Consider the following 17,095-nt stretch of genomic DNA (forward strand, 5'->3'; position numbering starts at 1 on the left):
TAAATGCTATTGAATTCTAATATTTTAAAAACATGATAAATGATTATGTGTGATTAGAAAACTTGACACAATATCTCAAAAAGTATTTTATTTCTTTCTTACGTTTTTTGTAAGGTCTCATTTCATTATTGTATTTTTTTTATTGCGATATAATTTTTTATTTTATAAGAATAAAAATATATATTAATTTAATTACAACTAACTGATTTAATCATAGAATCTCAAACGAGCATGTCAATTTGCGCAATGACAAGTATGGTTTAACTAACATATCATAAGCCATATACAGGGGAAATTTTTAGTTCATTTGTAAGGTATTTAATAATTTTTTTAAAAATTTTATTCTTAATTCTCATTAGAAAATAAGAAAGACAAGTAAGCATAGTTTGCAAATGCATATAGGGAACAAACTTTAATAAAAATAAATTTAATTTTTTTATTAATTTAATGCATTTTTAATATGTGAGAATTAGTTACAAATGGCTTATAATAAGAACAAGACTGATAGCTTATGCACAAGGCCAACCCTTTAAATTTATACCCCCTAAATCATATTACCTAGTTTTTAATATAAGAGTTATTTAATTAGTTTGAGTAGCTTAAAGAAGCTAGTTAAGTTAGTAATTTATAAAAAATATAAATTAATTTTTTAAAAGTATCTTTTTAATCATAACTAATTCTTAGATTAAAACTCTCTTAATATTTGTAATTAGTAAGGATACTTTAGAAAATAAATTATAATTAAATTTTGACAAATAAAGTGGATTGAAATATTATATTTAGAACTAAATCAATTCACAAACTAACTCTTATTAAAAATAATAGGTAGGCGGCTATTAGCTTAACTCTATGTTTGGTATGAGAGAATTAATGGAGGGGAAAGAGAGGGAGAAAAAATTTTCATGAGTTTGATTTTAAAAATTGGACAAGTGGGTTTATAAAAGTTAAAAAAAAAAGATATAAAATAAAAAATAATAAAAACTAATTAAAAGCTTTTAATTCTACTGTGACTTTTAATCTATTAACAGAGAATTTTTTTTTTGAGCAAACAGAGAAATCCATTAATAGTGTGTGTTTGAGAGAGAAGAATATTGCTTCAAAAGTAACATTAATCATTTTCTTTAAAATTGTGCGACATAGATAATTTTATGGTGTGAAGAAGAGCACAAGGCAAAATAGTAGCACAATATTAGCATGTTATGGGAGATGTTTAAAGCACGCGTTTATTATTCACCAAAAGGGGCGCACATTTACTAACATGCCTACTTCTACACGCCTTTTTTCATTTAATATTTCAACCATTGCCATCCTGGGGTAAGATTTTATTTTTCTTCCTTCTTTTTCTTTATTTTCTTTTCTAGGAAGGTCTCACATATAAACAGTTAAAATAGAGTATTTTATTTGATCCTAAATATCAAAATTAACAAATTCAGAAGTTTGCTTTGGTATTAAATTTAAGACTTAGTTCATTTTGTTTTCGAGATATATAATACTTTTTAAAACTATGCCCACTGATTACATATATTAAAGAGAAGTTTTCATATGAAATAATTTTCATTGAAAATTATTAAATTATTAAGGAGTTATCTTAGGAAAACAAACATGTAGTAATTTTTTAATAAATAAATAACTCAAGTGATTTTCTTAATTTATATAAATTAGATGTTTAGTCCTTATATTGAGCATGCAAAGGAACAAGGAATGGAATTATAAAATGAACTATTTTCTGTTATCGACCATCTTGATTTGATTTGGATAATTCATATTTAATTTTTATTTTTTTAAAAAATAATTATTTCAATGAGTATAGAAACTAAAATAAAGATAATTTCTTAACTATCATTTTTAAGAAACAATTTTTTATTTAAAAATAAAAAAACTTAAATCTACACCATCCAAATTGAATTTGAAAATCATGAGTTTGGGGGGCGGATCAGCACTTAAACTCATTATAAAATGCAAACACAAGGCAACCCCAATTTCTTGGATTAAGTCTCTTCCGTCTCCAAAGCAACCATTCCAAGATGATTCCATCAATATCAGCGTTTCCTGCTATCCTCTTTCTCATATTCATATTCGTTTTATCCACTTCCATGCTCTTTGCAAAAGGACAACGAGATGATCGAAAACGACCACCAGGCCCAATGTCCCTCCCAATCATCGGCAACCTACACATGCTGCTGGGAGAACTGCCCCATCGCAGCCTCCAATCGCTAGCCCAAAAGTATGGTCCCATAATGTCGTTAAAGTTGGGACAAGTTCCTGCGATTGTCGTTTCGTCCGCTGAAGCGGCGGAGCTATTCCTCAAGACTCACGACACCGTTTTTGCATCCCGACCCAAAATACAAGCGGTGGATCCACTTTCTAGAGGAACCAGGGGACTAGCTTTTGCAGAGTATGGTTCGTATTGGAGACATGTAAGGAAAGTGTGCACCCTCCATCTTCTAAGCGCGTCAAGAGTGAAGATGTTAGCTCCTTTGAGAAGTGAGGAAGTAGGGTTGATGGTGAAGTCATTGGAGAGTGTTGCGGCGGCGCGCGAGGTCGTCAATCTCAGTGAGGTGGTCGGGGACCTCATAGAGAATATAATTAACAGAATGATCCTGGGATGTGCTAAGGATGATAGGTTTAACTTAAAAGGGCTTGTTGAGGAGGCACTGAGCTTGGCGGGACAGTTTAATCTGGTTGATTATGTCCCGTGGCTAGGTATACTTGACCTCCAGGTATATAATATCTCGCTTGTTGCTTGTGTCTTTTAGTTGGTCTTACATTTCTCATAATTTCCTCTTGCCTTACTTTTCTCTACATTCAAACTAAGGAATAAAAAGGCCTGTTTAAGGTTAAAGATTTGCCTACATGAAAAATAACATCAAGGATAATGGCACCCAATTTTCTTCTTAATGCTAGCAGGCGTGGGATATTTGCGAAGGACATCTTACTTCAACTTACATTGTTAACTTTCATTGATGACTTATTAACTTAAAGAATTTGCTTTAATTTTGTGCTAGTAGTCGATCATTTTAAGAGCATGATAATTGGATTTCCTTCCATTTTTCTTTGACAACAAATAGTTTCTTCGATACCCCTCTAACGTTATACAGATAAAGCGGCGTGTTTATGGATAACAGCTGGCGAAAACATTGATATATAGATGTGTGTGTGTGTGTGTCTGTGTGTGAAACTCTGGATCTAATGACCCATTTTGACTAATGTATGACAGGGTTTGACACGAAAATTAAAGAGAAATATTATGGCACTTGACGATGTGTTGGAGAAAATAGTCAGAGAGCACGAACAAGCTAGAAGAGAACAAAATGGCCAGAATCACGTCGACTTCGTACACATAATGCTTTCCTTGATACATCAACCGACGGATTTGTATGACGACCAAAACAGTGTTATTGATAGAGACCACCTCAAGGCTATTTTAGCAGATATGATTTTTGCCGCAACTGACACTTCTGTCATTGTGGTTGACTGGGCTCTATCTGAACTCTTGAGGCATCCAAGAGTGATTAAAAATCTCCAAAGTGAGCTACAAAATGTGGTTGGAATGAACAGAATGGTGGATGAGGCTGATTTAGCAGAGTTAAGTTACCTAGATATGGTCATTAAGGAGACTCTTAGATTACATCCACCTGCTCCTCTACTTGTCCCTCGAGAAAGTATGAAGGATGTCACAGTTAATGGATATTACATAAGAAAAAGGTCCAGGATCATGATAAATGCATGGGCTATCGGACGAGATCCCAAGTTATGGTCCGATGATGCTTATATGTTCTATCCAGAAAGGTTCATTGATAACAATATAGATATTCATGGGCATAATTATCAATTTTTACCATTTGGTTCAGGTCGTAGAAGATGTCCTGGACTTCAAATGGGTATAACCACAGTTAAGTTAGTTGTAGCTCAATTGGTGCATTGCTTTAGTTGGGAGCTTCCTTGTGGCATGTGTCCAAGTGACTTGGATATGAATGAAAAGTTTGGCCTCACAGTCCCAAGAATGAAGCATTTGCACGCTGTTCCAACTTACAGATTAGCCACGGGCTATTCAAACTGATCAAGGTCTAGGGTTTTACGCTATGCCTTTAGTTATGCATCCAGTGTTCCTTCTCTGAAAATAAAGGCTCAGATTACAAGGGCTATCGTTTGAGGAATTATGTTGGTATTTTTATATTAGCAAGATTCTTCATACTTTGCCTTGGATCAGTTTTTTAGTTTAACTTGATGCGTTCTATTGTATATGTGTGTTGTTTTAATTTATGTAAGTCACATGAAGAATGCACTGTGCTTGTGTGTGTGTGTGTTGAAATTTATTTCAATAATGTCAAACATATATAGCTTAATGTGTAAGATTTTCTATGGTCTATATATAATTGTTTCTCTCCCCTTGTTTTTATTTTACCCAAGCAGTCAGAAATACACTGTATATATGTGTATATAAATTACCAACAAGAGTTGGTTTAATTAGTAAAAAATCGGCTCATAACCTATAAGACTGTGAATTTGAATTCCACCACCAATGTAAGGACCGCATTGGTGGGCGTCAAATATTTTTGTAAGTGCTTTCTGAGCTTCAAGATATACCTTGGTCTTGGTAAGCCTCCAAGACCCCTTATCTAAACTTTTAGTATACCAAATATGTATCTATAAAAACCATTATATGTATAAGTATATGGATTTTACAAATAGTATATTCCAAATAAAGATATTTCCTTCAAACGATTTAGTAATTTGTTATCAAGTATGATCAATTTGACACTTTAATTAGAGGCACAATTTCGGGTATTCCGGTGGAAGCAGAAATTTAAATCTAAATTTAAGAAACAAAACAAAGTTTAAATTAAAGAAGCCATAAATTTGATTTTTTTTAATCTTCCCTCAAAGAAAACTAGACAAAACAATAACTGATTTACCCAAACTACTTTGTTTTTTTTGTTCTTTCTTGGGCAAGCAACAATTCTTTATCATATGCTTATATTCGTTATCAGAATAGTGATTGTTAATGTCGCATGATTTTACATAAACATATAATGTCTTAACTTGTGACGGTCCGTGCATTTGCCGTGCCAATACACACATATTATCTTATAACCCTAATGTTTGATAGTACTTTTAAAAGTTAATTCATAAGATTCTATCGGTGAAGATTATTATTCTTATGAGGGGATGGTTCTAATTAAGCTCTGATTTTATCATTTGGTGATGATGTGTAGCGCCCAATAATTAAATTACTCAATTATATTGCCTTAGTGATCTGATCATGGCAATGGAGCTTCATGGATGGTAATTGACGCAAGCTCCATGGAAGTTTCCATCTTTCTTGAGCACCAAGTGGATTTTGGACACCAAGAATTTAATTTATCCTTGGGCAAGAAGTAGAGGACTATGTCCATGGAAGAGCTTCCTTCAATTCAACAGCAATCTGGTCAAAAAATTACTGGGAACAAAGAAGATGACGATGCTTGAATATAATATATGTAGTGTGAACTCATCAAATGTCCATATCCATTTATCGGGAGACAAAAGCTCATAATTTTATATTATACGAAAGAGGTTGATGAGTTTGGATTCTCTTTCTCGAGGGTTTGACACTTTTTATTTTATTTTTTAGGTCTTTGTTTGTTTCTATCTATTTACGTATTATCTTGCAGATCACGTCATAGGAACAGGATCCTACCTATTTCACATATATATTAGCATTCAATCCGCCACTATCCAGCATAAGCACAAAATTTATTCCCTCTTTGATCGGTTTCCGAAGCAAAACAACCAGACATGTTTCCTTCAACACTAGCGATTCCTGCGATCCTTTTGTTGACATTGATATTGGTCCTATCCACTAATATCCTCTTCCCAAAACGACACAAAGATGGTCAGAACCAACCACAGGGGCCACCGCCCCTCCCAATCATTGGTAACCTCCACATGTTGGGTAAACGACCACACCGTAGCCTTCAATCGCTGGCCCAAAAATATGGTCCCATCATGTCGTTGAAGTTGGGACAAGTTCCTGCGATTGTCGTTTCGTCCCCTGAAGCTGCCGTTCAATTCCTCAAGACTCATGACACTGTTTTTGCGACCCGACCCAAAATACTGGCGGCGGATCCGTTTTCTAAAGGAGCCAACAAGGGGGTGGTGTTTGCCGAGTATGGTCCGTACTGGAGACATGTGAGGAAACTGTGCACCATTCACCTTCTAAGCGCATCAAGAGTGGAGATGTTTGCACCTTTGAGAAAGGAGGAGGTGGGAGTGACGGTGAAGTCCCTAGAGAGAGCCGCGGCGGCGCGTGAGGTTGTTGATATTAGTGAGATGGTGGGGGAACTTATAGAGAACATAATTTATCGGATGGTCCTGGGACGCGCCAAGGACGATAGGTTTAACCTAAAAGGGCTGATTAAGGAGGCAATAAGCTTGCTGGGAGCATTTAATCTCGCTGATTATCTCCCTTGGCTCGGTATATTTGATCTCCAGGTATGTTATGTGCCTATAATCTTTTCGCCTTGAGCATTGATTGTTTTTAAATATTTTTCCTTGCGTTTCTAGATAGAAATTAAACATATATAGTATGGACTTTAAAAAAATACATATTTAATTGGCGTTTATCAGATTTGGATGGTCTAAATTTAAAATTTTTCATTAATTATTTTAAATAAAAATATTTTTGAAAAATGATAATTAACATATTATCTTTATTTTAGATTCTATACCTATTAAAATAATTATTTTAAAAATTAAAATAAAAAGAAAATGAGGTCTGGACTGTCCAGATCATATCTAGACTTTCCAGATTGGTGTTATACTTCATATATAGTGAGCTATTTAATTGATGTTGCCAGGGCTTGACACGAAAGTTAAAGAGAAACAACAAGGCGCTCGAGGATGTGTTGGACAAGATAGTGATGGAGCATGAAAACACTTCAAAAGAACAAAATTTACAACACCATAACGACTTCATACACATATTGCTTTCCTTGATGCACCAACCTGTGGATCTACAGGACGACCAGAACCATGTGATAGATAAAGCCAACATCAAGGCTATTCTATCAGATATGGTTGGAGCGGCAACTGACACTTCTATTGTTGTAATTGAGTGGGCTTTATCCGAACTTTTGAGGCATCCAAGAGTGATGAAAAATCTTCAAAATGAGCTACAAAACGTTGTTGGAATGACGAGAATGGTGGAGGAGTCTGATTTAGCAAAGTTAAGTTATTTAGATATGGTAATCAAAGAGACTCTTAGACTATATCCAGTTGCACCTTTACTTGTCCCTCGAGAGAGTATGGAGGATATTACAATCAACGGGTGCCATATAAGGAAAAAGACAAGGGTAATTGTAAATGTGTGGGCCATAGGACGTGATCCTAAGGTTTGGTCTGAAAACGCGCATATGTTCCATCCTGAGAGATTTGTTGACAGCAATATTGACGTTCGAGGACATGATTTTCAACTGTTACCATTTGGCTCAGGTCGCAGAGGTTGTCCTGGCATGAACTTGGGTATGACTAGTGTTAAATTTGTTTTAGCTCAATTGGTTCATTGCTTTTCTTGGGAACTTCCTTATGGTATGTCTCCCAGTGACTTGGACATGAATGAAGAGTTTGGTCTGTCAATTCCAAGAGCCAAGCATTTGCTAGCAGTTCCAACTTATCGTTTACATATGTAAATAGGGTAAGAAGCCTTTTTTGAAGTTATTTTAGCGTGTGTGCAAAGTCTATTGTTCCATGTACGTGTAAGAGACTCTGTGTGTGTGTGTGTGTGAGACACAGAGAGAGAGAGAGAGAGAGAGAGAGAGAGAGACTGTTATACTATTTTACTTTAATTCAATAATGTAATTTAGAGTCCTACCATTTATACTGGAATTAGAAGTTCGTGTTTTAAATTGAATAAATTCACTCTTATTAGTTGTTAATGTTAACTCACTTGGATCAATACAAAGAGGCACATCTCTTTTTTTGGTTTGGAGTGAAAGGCACAACTCATTTTTAATACTCTTCGATGTTTCCGATGACGGTACTCTGAAGGCGAATTGCTGATACGAGTTATGTTTATTTCTCTTCCATGGACGTTTTCAAATAAAAGGGATTTTTCCTTTGGCCAGCCAACAAATCAAATGAATCTATATATTTCACAAATAAAAGCAGACTAGCTACCGCTTGGTGTGTGGTTGAGACAATTTCTGCAATTCCGTGCACCAAAAATCATTTAGTTGAGTATGAAATTATTATTATATATTAAAACATCTATTATTTAATACTACCTCTGGTCCTATTTATAAGATTTTATTTGTAGACTATAAACGAGACCTTATAATTAGGATCGGATATATTATCAATTTTGTAACCTAGCATCTATGTCTCAGGAGGGGTATTTTGATCCAACACATGACTTAATCATAAAATAACGAATGGGTAGTGGATGGAAATAAAATGTTAAAAATAAAAGGAATGTTCGTGCTTTATAGCTATTGATTCCAGGGGAAGTTCTTATGGCTTTTAAAATCGAAGAAAATCATCTATAATTAAAATAATATACTCGTCTGTTTTAAATTTTAATATTTCTATTTAACTTTACCTTTCATATACTATCCCGTGCATTGCGTGAGATATAAATCTAGTGTGTATATATTCATAACATTGCTGTGAGAAATAGGAGGGTCATTTTTGTAATTTTGGGTTAATTAGTTTAAGCCCAAATTGCTTTAGATTTGATTACGTTTCTGGATCTTCTTGACTTTCTTGTATTGTTTGTTGTTTCTGCTGGGCTCTATAAAAGGGGTCCAGTGTTGGCTTATTCTCTTAAGCCCATTTTTGATGTAAATATCCGGTTATGAGATTAATGGAAATAGCCCGTTTCTATGCGTAGTGTGTGAGGGTTTTTGGCAGGGCCTAATGTTTCAACATGGTATCTAGAGCCGAAGGTTTTCCTTCATCCGAATTCTAAGCCCAAAGACCGAACCCGCTTTGTCGTCTTCGCAGTAGAGAAACCCTAATGGCAGAAACAAAGACTGCCACTGATAATTTGCCATTTTCTCATCCACTTTTCTTGCACCCATTCGATACGCAGGGGGCTTCGATCATTCAGCACGTCCTGATAGGCACAGAAAATTACACTGTGTGGAGCAGGGCGATGAAGATTGCTTTGATGAGGAAGAATAAGCTAGGGTTCATCGACGGAACCTGTAAAAAGAGCGATCAAGAATCATCACTGCACGAACAGTGGGAACGCTGCAACGCAGTCGTTCTTTCATGGATACTGAGCTCAATCTCGAAGGAGTTGGCAAATGGAGTTATTTTTTTTCAAAGCGCACACCAAGTATGGATTGATATGAAGGAACGGTTTGATAAAAAGAACGGCGCCCGAATATTTGCTCTGCACCGTGAGATCACCTCCTTCAGACAGGGTTCCTTATCAGTCTCTGCCTATTATTCGAGATTAAAAGAGCTTTGGGAGGAGCAATCGGCTCTGGTCAGTCTACCTTCCTGCACCTGTGTGACTTCAAAAACCTACGCAGAAGTTATCCAGGAGCAAAAACTGCTCCAGTTCTTGCTGGGTTTAAACGATGCCTACAATCATGCCCGGAGTCAACTACTCCTCCTGAATCTGCTATCGTCGGTTAACGAAGCCTACTCTAGGATCATTCAAGATGAGACTCAACGAGCAATTACAGATGGAGATAGGATCTCACCTGTAGAAGGGATTGCAATGACGGCAAGAGGACGCGGACGCAGCAAGGGAAGAGGACGCAGTGAAAATTTGCCCGAATGCTCCCACTGCCACAAGAAAGGCCATATTAAGGACAATTGCTATCAACTTATTGGCTATCCCGTGAATTTTAAGGGAAATAAAGGCAAGGCGAGCAAAGATGTGAATCGAGGAAATTCTGACTCGGGTTTTGTCCAAGAAGCACATATCAATGAGGCAACTAGCATGGCACCGAGTTTTACAGTAGAACAATACCAAAAGATCCTAGAATTGTTGCAAAAGGATTCAGGAAACAATGTCCACGCCCTCACCGGTACAGGTTTGGTTGTTCCCTCGTCTTATGATATATCTTACTCAACTTGGATTTTCGATTCTGGGGCCACTACTCACATGGTGGGCAGTTTAAATCTTTTAGAAAATAACGAGTTCTATCATGGACCGATTAAAACTATAAAGATACCTGATGGTAATCATGTGCCTATTACACATATAGGGAAAGCTAAGATTTCAAATGAGATAACCTTGACAGATGTTTTATATGCTCCTAAACTTAAATTCAATTTAATATCCATTTCACGGATCACAAAGGAGCACAAGTGCATTGCTTCTTTCTTCCCTAACCTATGTTTACTGCAGGGCCTCTGGGATGGGAAGATGAAGCTGATTGGTAGAGAATATGCTGGTTTATATGTTTTGAAAGTACCAAGAAATCATCATATTGTTAACACTATTGAAAATAGTTATGGTGTTAGGAACCATTCTGAAATTTCTCTTTGGCATAAAAGACTAGGACATGCCCCTTTATCTATAATGCATTACCTTGATTTTGTGATAAATTCTGATGCTTCAATCAATAAAAATTGCGATGTTTGTATTCAATCAAAGCAGACAAAATTCCCTTTTACCACTAGTTGTATAAAGACGGAAAACTATTTTGAAATGTTACATATAGATGTCTGGGGGCCTTACAGGTCACCAACTCATCATGGTTATCAATATTTCCTTATTGTGGTAGATGATTTCTCTAGAGCCACTTGGATTTTTTTAATAAGGAACAAGTCAGAATCTGTTATGCACATTAAGTTCTTCATTGCTTATGTTTTAAATCAATTTGGCAAACATGTGAAACGGATAAGGAGTGACAGTGGTACAGAGTTTAAAAATCATGAATTAAAGGCTTATTTACAACAGAATGGAATATTGCATGAGACATCCTGCCCTTATACACCTGAACAGAATAGGGTGGTAGAAAGAAAACATAGGACCATCATACAATTAACTAGAAGCCTCATGTTAGAGTCAGGTATCCCTACACAATATTGGGGGGAATGTATAAAAATGGCTGTTCACTTGATCAATAGAATCCCATCTAAAATTATAGGCTATAATACCCCGTATGAAAAGGTTTATGGTAGAAAGCCAGATCTGCGCCATTTAAGGGTATTTGGTTGTCTTGCTTATGCCACTAATTTGAACATAACTGATAAATTGAAATCAAGGGTCACTCCCTGCGTCTTTCTGGGATATCCTGAAAATCAAAAAGGATTTCTTCTTCTCAACTTGGAAAATAAAAATTTCATAGTCAGTAGTCATGTTAGTTTTGTACAAGATAAGTTTCCTTTTAAGGATGCTATATGCACTAAGCAAGGGGGAGTAAGTCAGGATTTAAGAAACATGTTCTGGTATGAGACTGAAGAGACAATAATAGAAGTTAATCAAGAACAAATCACTGTTGATAATGATCGCCACGATGAGACTGGAGAACCAGTGACTATTCCTAATTATCTTGATAACCTGGATGATAATCATCAATCGGCACCTGTAGCTCATCCCAAATCTAGCAGGGAGAGACGACCACTTGTTTGGTCAAAGGATTACATCCTGTCTGCTACTACTCATCAAGCAAAGGTAAAAGGTCAAGATAAATGTAAGTATCCCATTCAGAACTATGTCTGTTATGATAAAATTTCTTCAGATTACAGGTGTTTTCTTACTTCCATAGATTTTGAAACTGAACCTACTTGTTATGAAAATGCTGCCTTGAATAAAAACTGGGTTGATGCAATGAAATGTGAAAATGAAGGCTTTAGAAAATAATAGAACTTGGGATATTGTTCAACTGCCTAAAGGGAAAAGACCCATAGGGTGTAAGTGGGTATATAAGATTAAATACAATTGTGATGGGAGCATAGATAAATATAAAGCTAGGTTAGTAGCAAAAGGTTACAGCCAAAGAGAAGGAATAGACTACCATGAGACTTTTTCACTAGTTGTAAAAATGTTAACAGTCCGTCTTGTCCTTAAAATGGCTGCCATGTATAAATGGAATCTTTATCAAATGGATGTTCATAATGCGTTTTTACAAGTAGAATTGAATGAGGAAGTCTACATGAGAATTCCTCAAGGTTTTGAGAGGAAGGGGGAGAACTTAGTTTGCAAATTAAAGAGATCTCTATATGGTTTGAAACAAGCTTCTAGACAGTGGAATCAAAAACTGTCCAATTCCTTAGTAAGGGGAGGTTTTAAACAAAGCAAAAATGACTACTCTCTGTTAGTTAAAACCTGTGATGATGGAATTGTACTGATTCTTGTCTATGTTGATGACCTGCTGATTACAGGAGGGTTTGAGGTAAGAATTCATGATACCAAAAGGTTTCTGCATAGTAATTTTAAGATCAAGGATCTGGGCTTGATGAAATATTTCCTTGGAATAGAAGTAGCTAAACTGGAAACAGGAATAGTAATTTCACCAAGGAAATATGTGCTTGATATATTGGTAGAAACTGGGATGAGTGGATGTAAACCACTCACCATACCGATGCCACAAAACTTAAAATTGATGCCATACATGGAAGGCAAAACCAAAAAGGAAGACTTATTGGATAAACCTGAAAGATACAGGAAGTTGATAGGTAAGCTTATTTATTTAACTATGACACGCCCTGATATTTCTTTCTCTGTGCAGGCGCTAAGCCAGTTTATGCAACAATCGACTAAATCACATATGGCTGCAGCAAAGGGAGTTTTGAGATATCTCAAGGGGACTGCTGGGCTCGGCGTCTTTATCAGTTCAAAAGGGGAACCAGAACTTCATTGCTACTGTGATTCTCATTGGGCTTCATGTGGGATCACAAGAAGATCAGTCTCGGGGTACTTGCTGAAGTTTGGAGGCTCCCTAGTCATGTGGAAGACCAAGAAACAAAGGACTGTGTCAAAGTCATCAGCAGAAGCAGAATACAGAGCCCTGAGTATGGCAACTTCAGAGATCACCTGGATATTAGCAGTCCTGCGGGATTTGAACATAGAGCACAAGGGACCTGTAAGCATCTTCTGTGATAGTCAAGCTGCGATCCACATAGCGGCTAACCCAGTCTTCCATGAACGTACCAAGCATATAGAAGTGGATTGTCACTTTATAAGGGAGAAGTGGGAATTAAAGCTGATTGATTTGAAACATGTGAGGTCCAGTGAGCAAGAGGCAAACATACTTACAAAACCAGTCATAGGAGAGGTTCAAAGAAAATTATTAAGCAAGTTGGGGACTATTGATTTATTTCGTCCCAAACTTGAGAGGAAGTGTGAGAAATAGGAGGGTCATTTTTGTAATTTTGGGTTAATTAGTTTAAGCCCAAATTGCTTTAGATTTGATTACGTTTCTGGATCTTCTTGACTTTCTTGTATTGTTTGTTGTTTCTACTAGGCTCTATAAAAGGGGTCCAGTGTTGGCTTATTCTCTTAAGCCCATTTTTGATGTAAATATCCGGTTATGAGATTAATGGAAATAGCCTGTTTCTATGCGTAGTGTGTGAGGGTTTTTGGCAGGGCCTAATGTTTCAACAATTGCCTCTTGAAGCACTCTCGAAAGTTGGCATTATAAATAAATTTTAAGTTGGCTGCTAATTCCTTTTTTCCAGCAAGGTATAAATTTATGCCTTTACAATAAATGTAAGAGCCATTTTAAAAAATAAAAAAATAATACCTAAAATGAATTATTTAACCTTTATTTATTTATTTATTTTACTACATTAGCCATTGAAATCTCTTACCTACGTCTCCACTTTCCAGTAAAAAGCTCATAACTTTCTCTTTTGTCTCTGAAGAAAGAATCAAACATGTTTCCTCTAACATTAACCACTCCTGCTATCCTCTTCGTCCTCACATTCATATTCATTCTATCGACTTCCATGCTCTTCACAAGACTACAACAAGATGATCGGAAACGACCACCAGGACCACCGTCCCTACCAATCATCGGCAACCTTCACTTGTTGGGCGAACGGCCACACCGCAGCCTTCAATCGCTGGCCAAAATATACGGTCCGATCATGTCGTTGAAGCTGGGACAAGTTCCTGCGGTCGTCGTTTCGTCCCCTGAAGCTGCGGAGCAAATCCTGAAGACGCACGACGCCGTTTTTGCGTCTCGACCCAAAGTACAATCGACAGATCCGTTCAAGAAGGGAGTGAGGGGAGTGGCGTTTGCAGAGTATGGTCCATACTGGAGATATGTGAGGAAATTGTGTACCCTTCATCTTCCAAGCGCGTCAAGAGTGGAGATGTTCGCTCCTCTGAGGAAGGAGGAGGTGGGAGCGACGGTGAAGAAGCTGGAGAGGGTGGCCGGAGAAGTTGTGGATGTTAGTGAGAAGGTGGGGGAGCTTTTGGAGAACATGATGTATAGGATGGTGCTGGGACGTCGTAAGGATGATAGGTTTCAGTTGCGAGGGCTGATGGACGAGGTTCTGAACGTGGTGGGACAGTTTAACATTGCTGATTATATCCCTTGGCTTGCTGCGTTTGATCTTCAGGTATATATGCCTTGAGCAAAAGAGAGAATTTTGCTTAATAATAATATTTGATAATCTAATGGCATAAAATTGTTTGATTTAGTAATTATAAGAGTCAAATTTATGGTCTTTTTCGGGAAAAAGATCCAAACATATATATGCGTGCTGAAATTAATCTTGAATTCAAGACCAACCACAGTTGTGCATGTCAAAATTAATCATATATGAACCGAAAATTAGGGTTATCTTACAAACTAATAATATCATCTTTTGTTTGGATACTTTTCAAGAAAATCATAGATTTATTGCGGAAGAGAGTTAAGGTAATATGTTTCCTGGCAAAAAAAAGAAAGAAGGTAAGATAATATGATTGTTATATTTTTCATTGATGACTTAATTATAAAAGAATGCTATATATGTGCGCGCGCGCGCGCGCCACAAGTAGATCATTGAATAAGAACCTGCAGATAAAAGGATGGATCAGGAAATTTTTGAATATTCTCTTAATTGAAGTTGTTACACAAAATATATATGAAGGAGAAAAATGTGTATTTAGTGTTACACTCAAATCAGTTAAGCAGCTATTCAACTAATGTTTGGTAGGGATTGACACGAAAGTTAAGGAGAAACAGAAAGGCGCTTGACGATGCATTGGAGAAGATAATCGCTGAGCATGAACTTGCACTTACAGAACCAAATTTACAGCACCATAACGATTTCATCTCCATATTGCTTTCTTTGCTGCATCAACCCATGGATTTGCTGCACGATGATCAAGACCACACCATTGATAGGCCTAACCTCACGGCTCTTTTATTAGATATGATCCTTGCGGCAACTGATACTTCTTCTGTTGTAATTGAATGGGCTCTGTCTGAACTCTTGGGGGATCCAAGAGTCATGAAAGATCTCCAAAATGAACTGCAAGAAGCAGTTGGAATGAACAGAATGGTGGAAGCAGTTGATTTAGCAAGCTTAAGTTATTTGGACGTGGTCATTAAGGAGACTCTCAGACTACATCCACCTGGACCTTTCTTAATCCATCGAGAAAGTATGAAGGATGATGTCATAGTCAATGGATATTGCATAAGAAAAAAGACAAGGATCTTAGTAAATGTATGGGCCATAGGACGTGATCCTAAGGTTTGGTCTGACAATGCTCATATGTTCTATCCAGAAAGATTTGTCGATAGCAATATAGATGTTCGAGGGCATGATTTCCAGCTATTACCATTTGGCTCAGGTCGAAGAGGATGCGCTGGGACCCAGTTGGGCCTAACTACAGTTAAATTAGTTTTAGCTCAACTGGTGCATTGCTTTAATTGGGAGCTTCCTCCTGGCGTTTGTCCCGGTGACTTGGACATGAACGAAAAGTTTGGTCTCACAATCCCAAGAACTAAGCCCTTACTGGCTATTCCAACTTATCGTTTACATAATTAGATAATGATAGGGCTAGTCGTAAAAGAACGTTAAATGGGCAATGTGGACTCTTCTGTGCAAGATACATAAATGAAGTATATGGTGACACTGTCAATAAGATAAAAAATGTTTCTTTTCATAAAATTATTACTACCTCTTGTCCTAATTATAAAAACTTTATTTGTAGACTATACACAGGATTTTATAATTATAAATAAGGTCTTATAATTAGGATTCGAGGTAGTATATGGGTTAGCATGTAAGTTTGTTGATACTTAAATGATATGTTTCTTCTTAAGTTTTTATTCTCTCCCAAGGGAAGTTTGTACTGAGCCACAATACAGTTATCTTCAAGCCGTTATACGGTCGACGAAGCACGCGTTTTTGCCCCTTCTTCAGTAGAAAAATTGATGATATATATATAAATTTATTTTTAACCTCCAAAAACCTTCATAACAAATAGAGGCGGAAATAGGCCAGGTGGCCTATCAAGGCCTTGTAGCCTAGCCTATTTAGATATCAGAACAGGCTCAAGCTTTTAAAAAAAGCTTGTTTACTTTATCAGGCTAGTCTCAGGCCTGATAATATCACTATTAGACCTGTTAGGCGGCTTGGGCCTGTTATCTTTTTTTTTTTGAGGTTAAAATTGTAAATAGACAGGAGGGAATCTGCTATTCTGATTGGTTAATTGAGAAAATTCCACCCATAAACATGATATCCAGAGATCATTGCATGCTTCATTTTATTTCCATTCTCTATAATAAAAATAATTGATGTATGTATAATGATACATATTTGAACAGAGAAAGAAAACATAACTGCATTAAAAAAAACAAAAGCATCATTCATTTATTTGATCTATGTTTTTCATATTAATCTTATATAGAATATATATTTATAGAATTGACCTATTATGTTTTAGACTGTATATATGTGTGTTCAATCTAATTCTTATTATAATAGTTGCTTAATTAATTTAAATAAATAAATTATAATTAATGTAACATTTTTTTTTTAAAACAACTATGTGTAACAACGAGATTAAATATCATTTTGTTAGTAAATTAGTTTGAACAAATGATAAATTTAAAATATAAAAAGGATTAAGGACGTTTCATATTTTAAACTAGATCTAGTCAATCTAGTCATCAACTAATTTTTATACTAGAGATGGGATGAAATGATA

General features: G+C 36.2%; 2 protein-coding genes across 2 annotated transcripts; both read left to right on the forward strand.

Annotated features, from left to right (window-relative positions):
* The first annotated feature begins 2,024 nt into the window (after positions 1-2,024).
* On the forward strand, positions 2,025-4,060 carry LOC114755394 (cytochrome P450 CYP736A12-like). Its single transcript, XM_028944269.1, has 2 exons — positions 2,025-2,720; positions 3,218-4,060. The coding sequence occupies exons 1-2, from the start codon at positions 2,025-2,027 to the stop codon at positions 4,058-4,060; spliced, it is 1,539 nt and encodes a 512-aa protein (XP_028800102.1).
* A 1,689-nt stretch (positions 4,061-5,749) lies between these two features.
* Positions 5,750-15,930, forward strand: LOC114755395 (cytochrome P450 CYP736A12-like). Its single transcript, XM_028944270.1, has 4 exons — positions 5,750-6,474; positions 6,840-7,666; positions 13,908-14,511; positions 15,094-15,930. Exons 1-4 carry the CDS (start codon positions 5,779-5,781, stop codon positions 15,928-15,930), a joined length of 2,964 nt encoding a protein of 987 aa, XP_028800103.1. The 5' UTR covers positions 5,750-5,778.
* The last annotated feature ends 1,165 nt before the right edge of the window (positions 15,931-17,095 follow it).

The sequence above is a fragment of the Neltuma alba genome, unplaced genomic scaffold (genome assembly GCF_004799145.2).
Source record: "Neltuma alba isolate B1F8T4 unplaced genomic scaffold, ASM479914v2 tig00010268_pilon, whole genome shotgun sequence".
Taxonomy (NCBI): Eukaryota; Viridiplantae; Streptophyta; class Magnoliopsida; order Fabales; family Fabaceae; genus Neltuma; species Neltuma alba.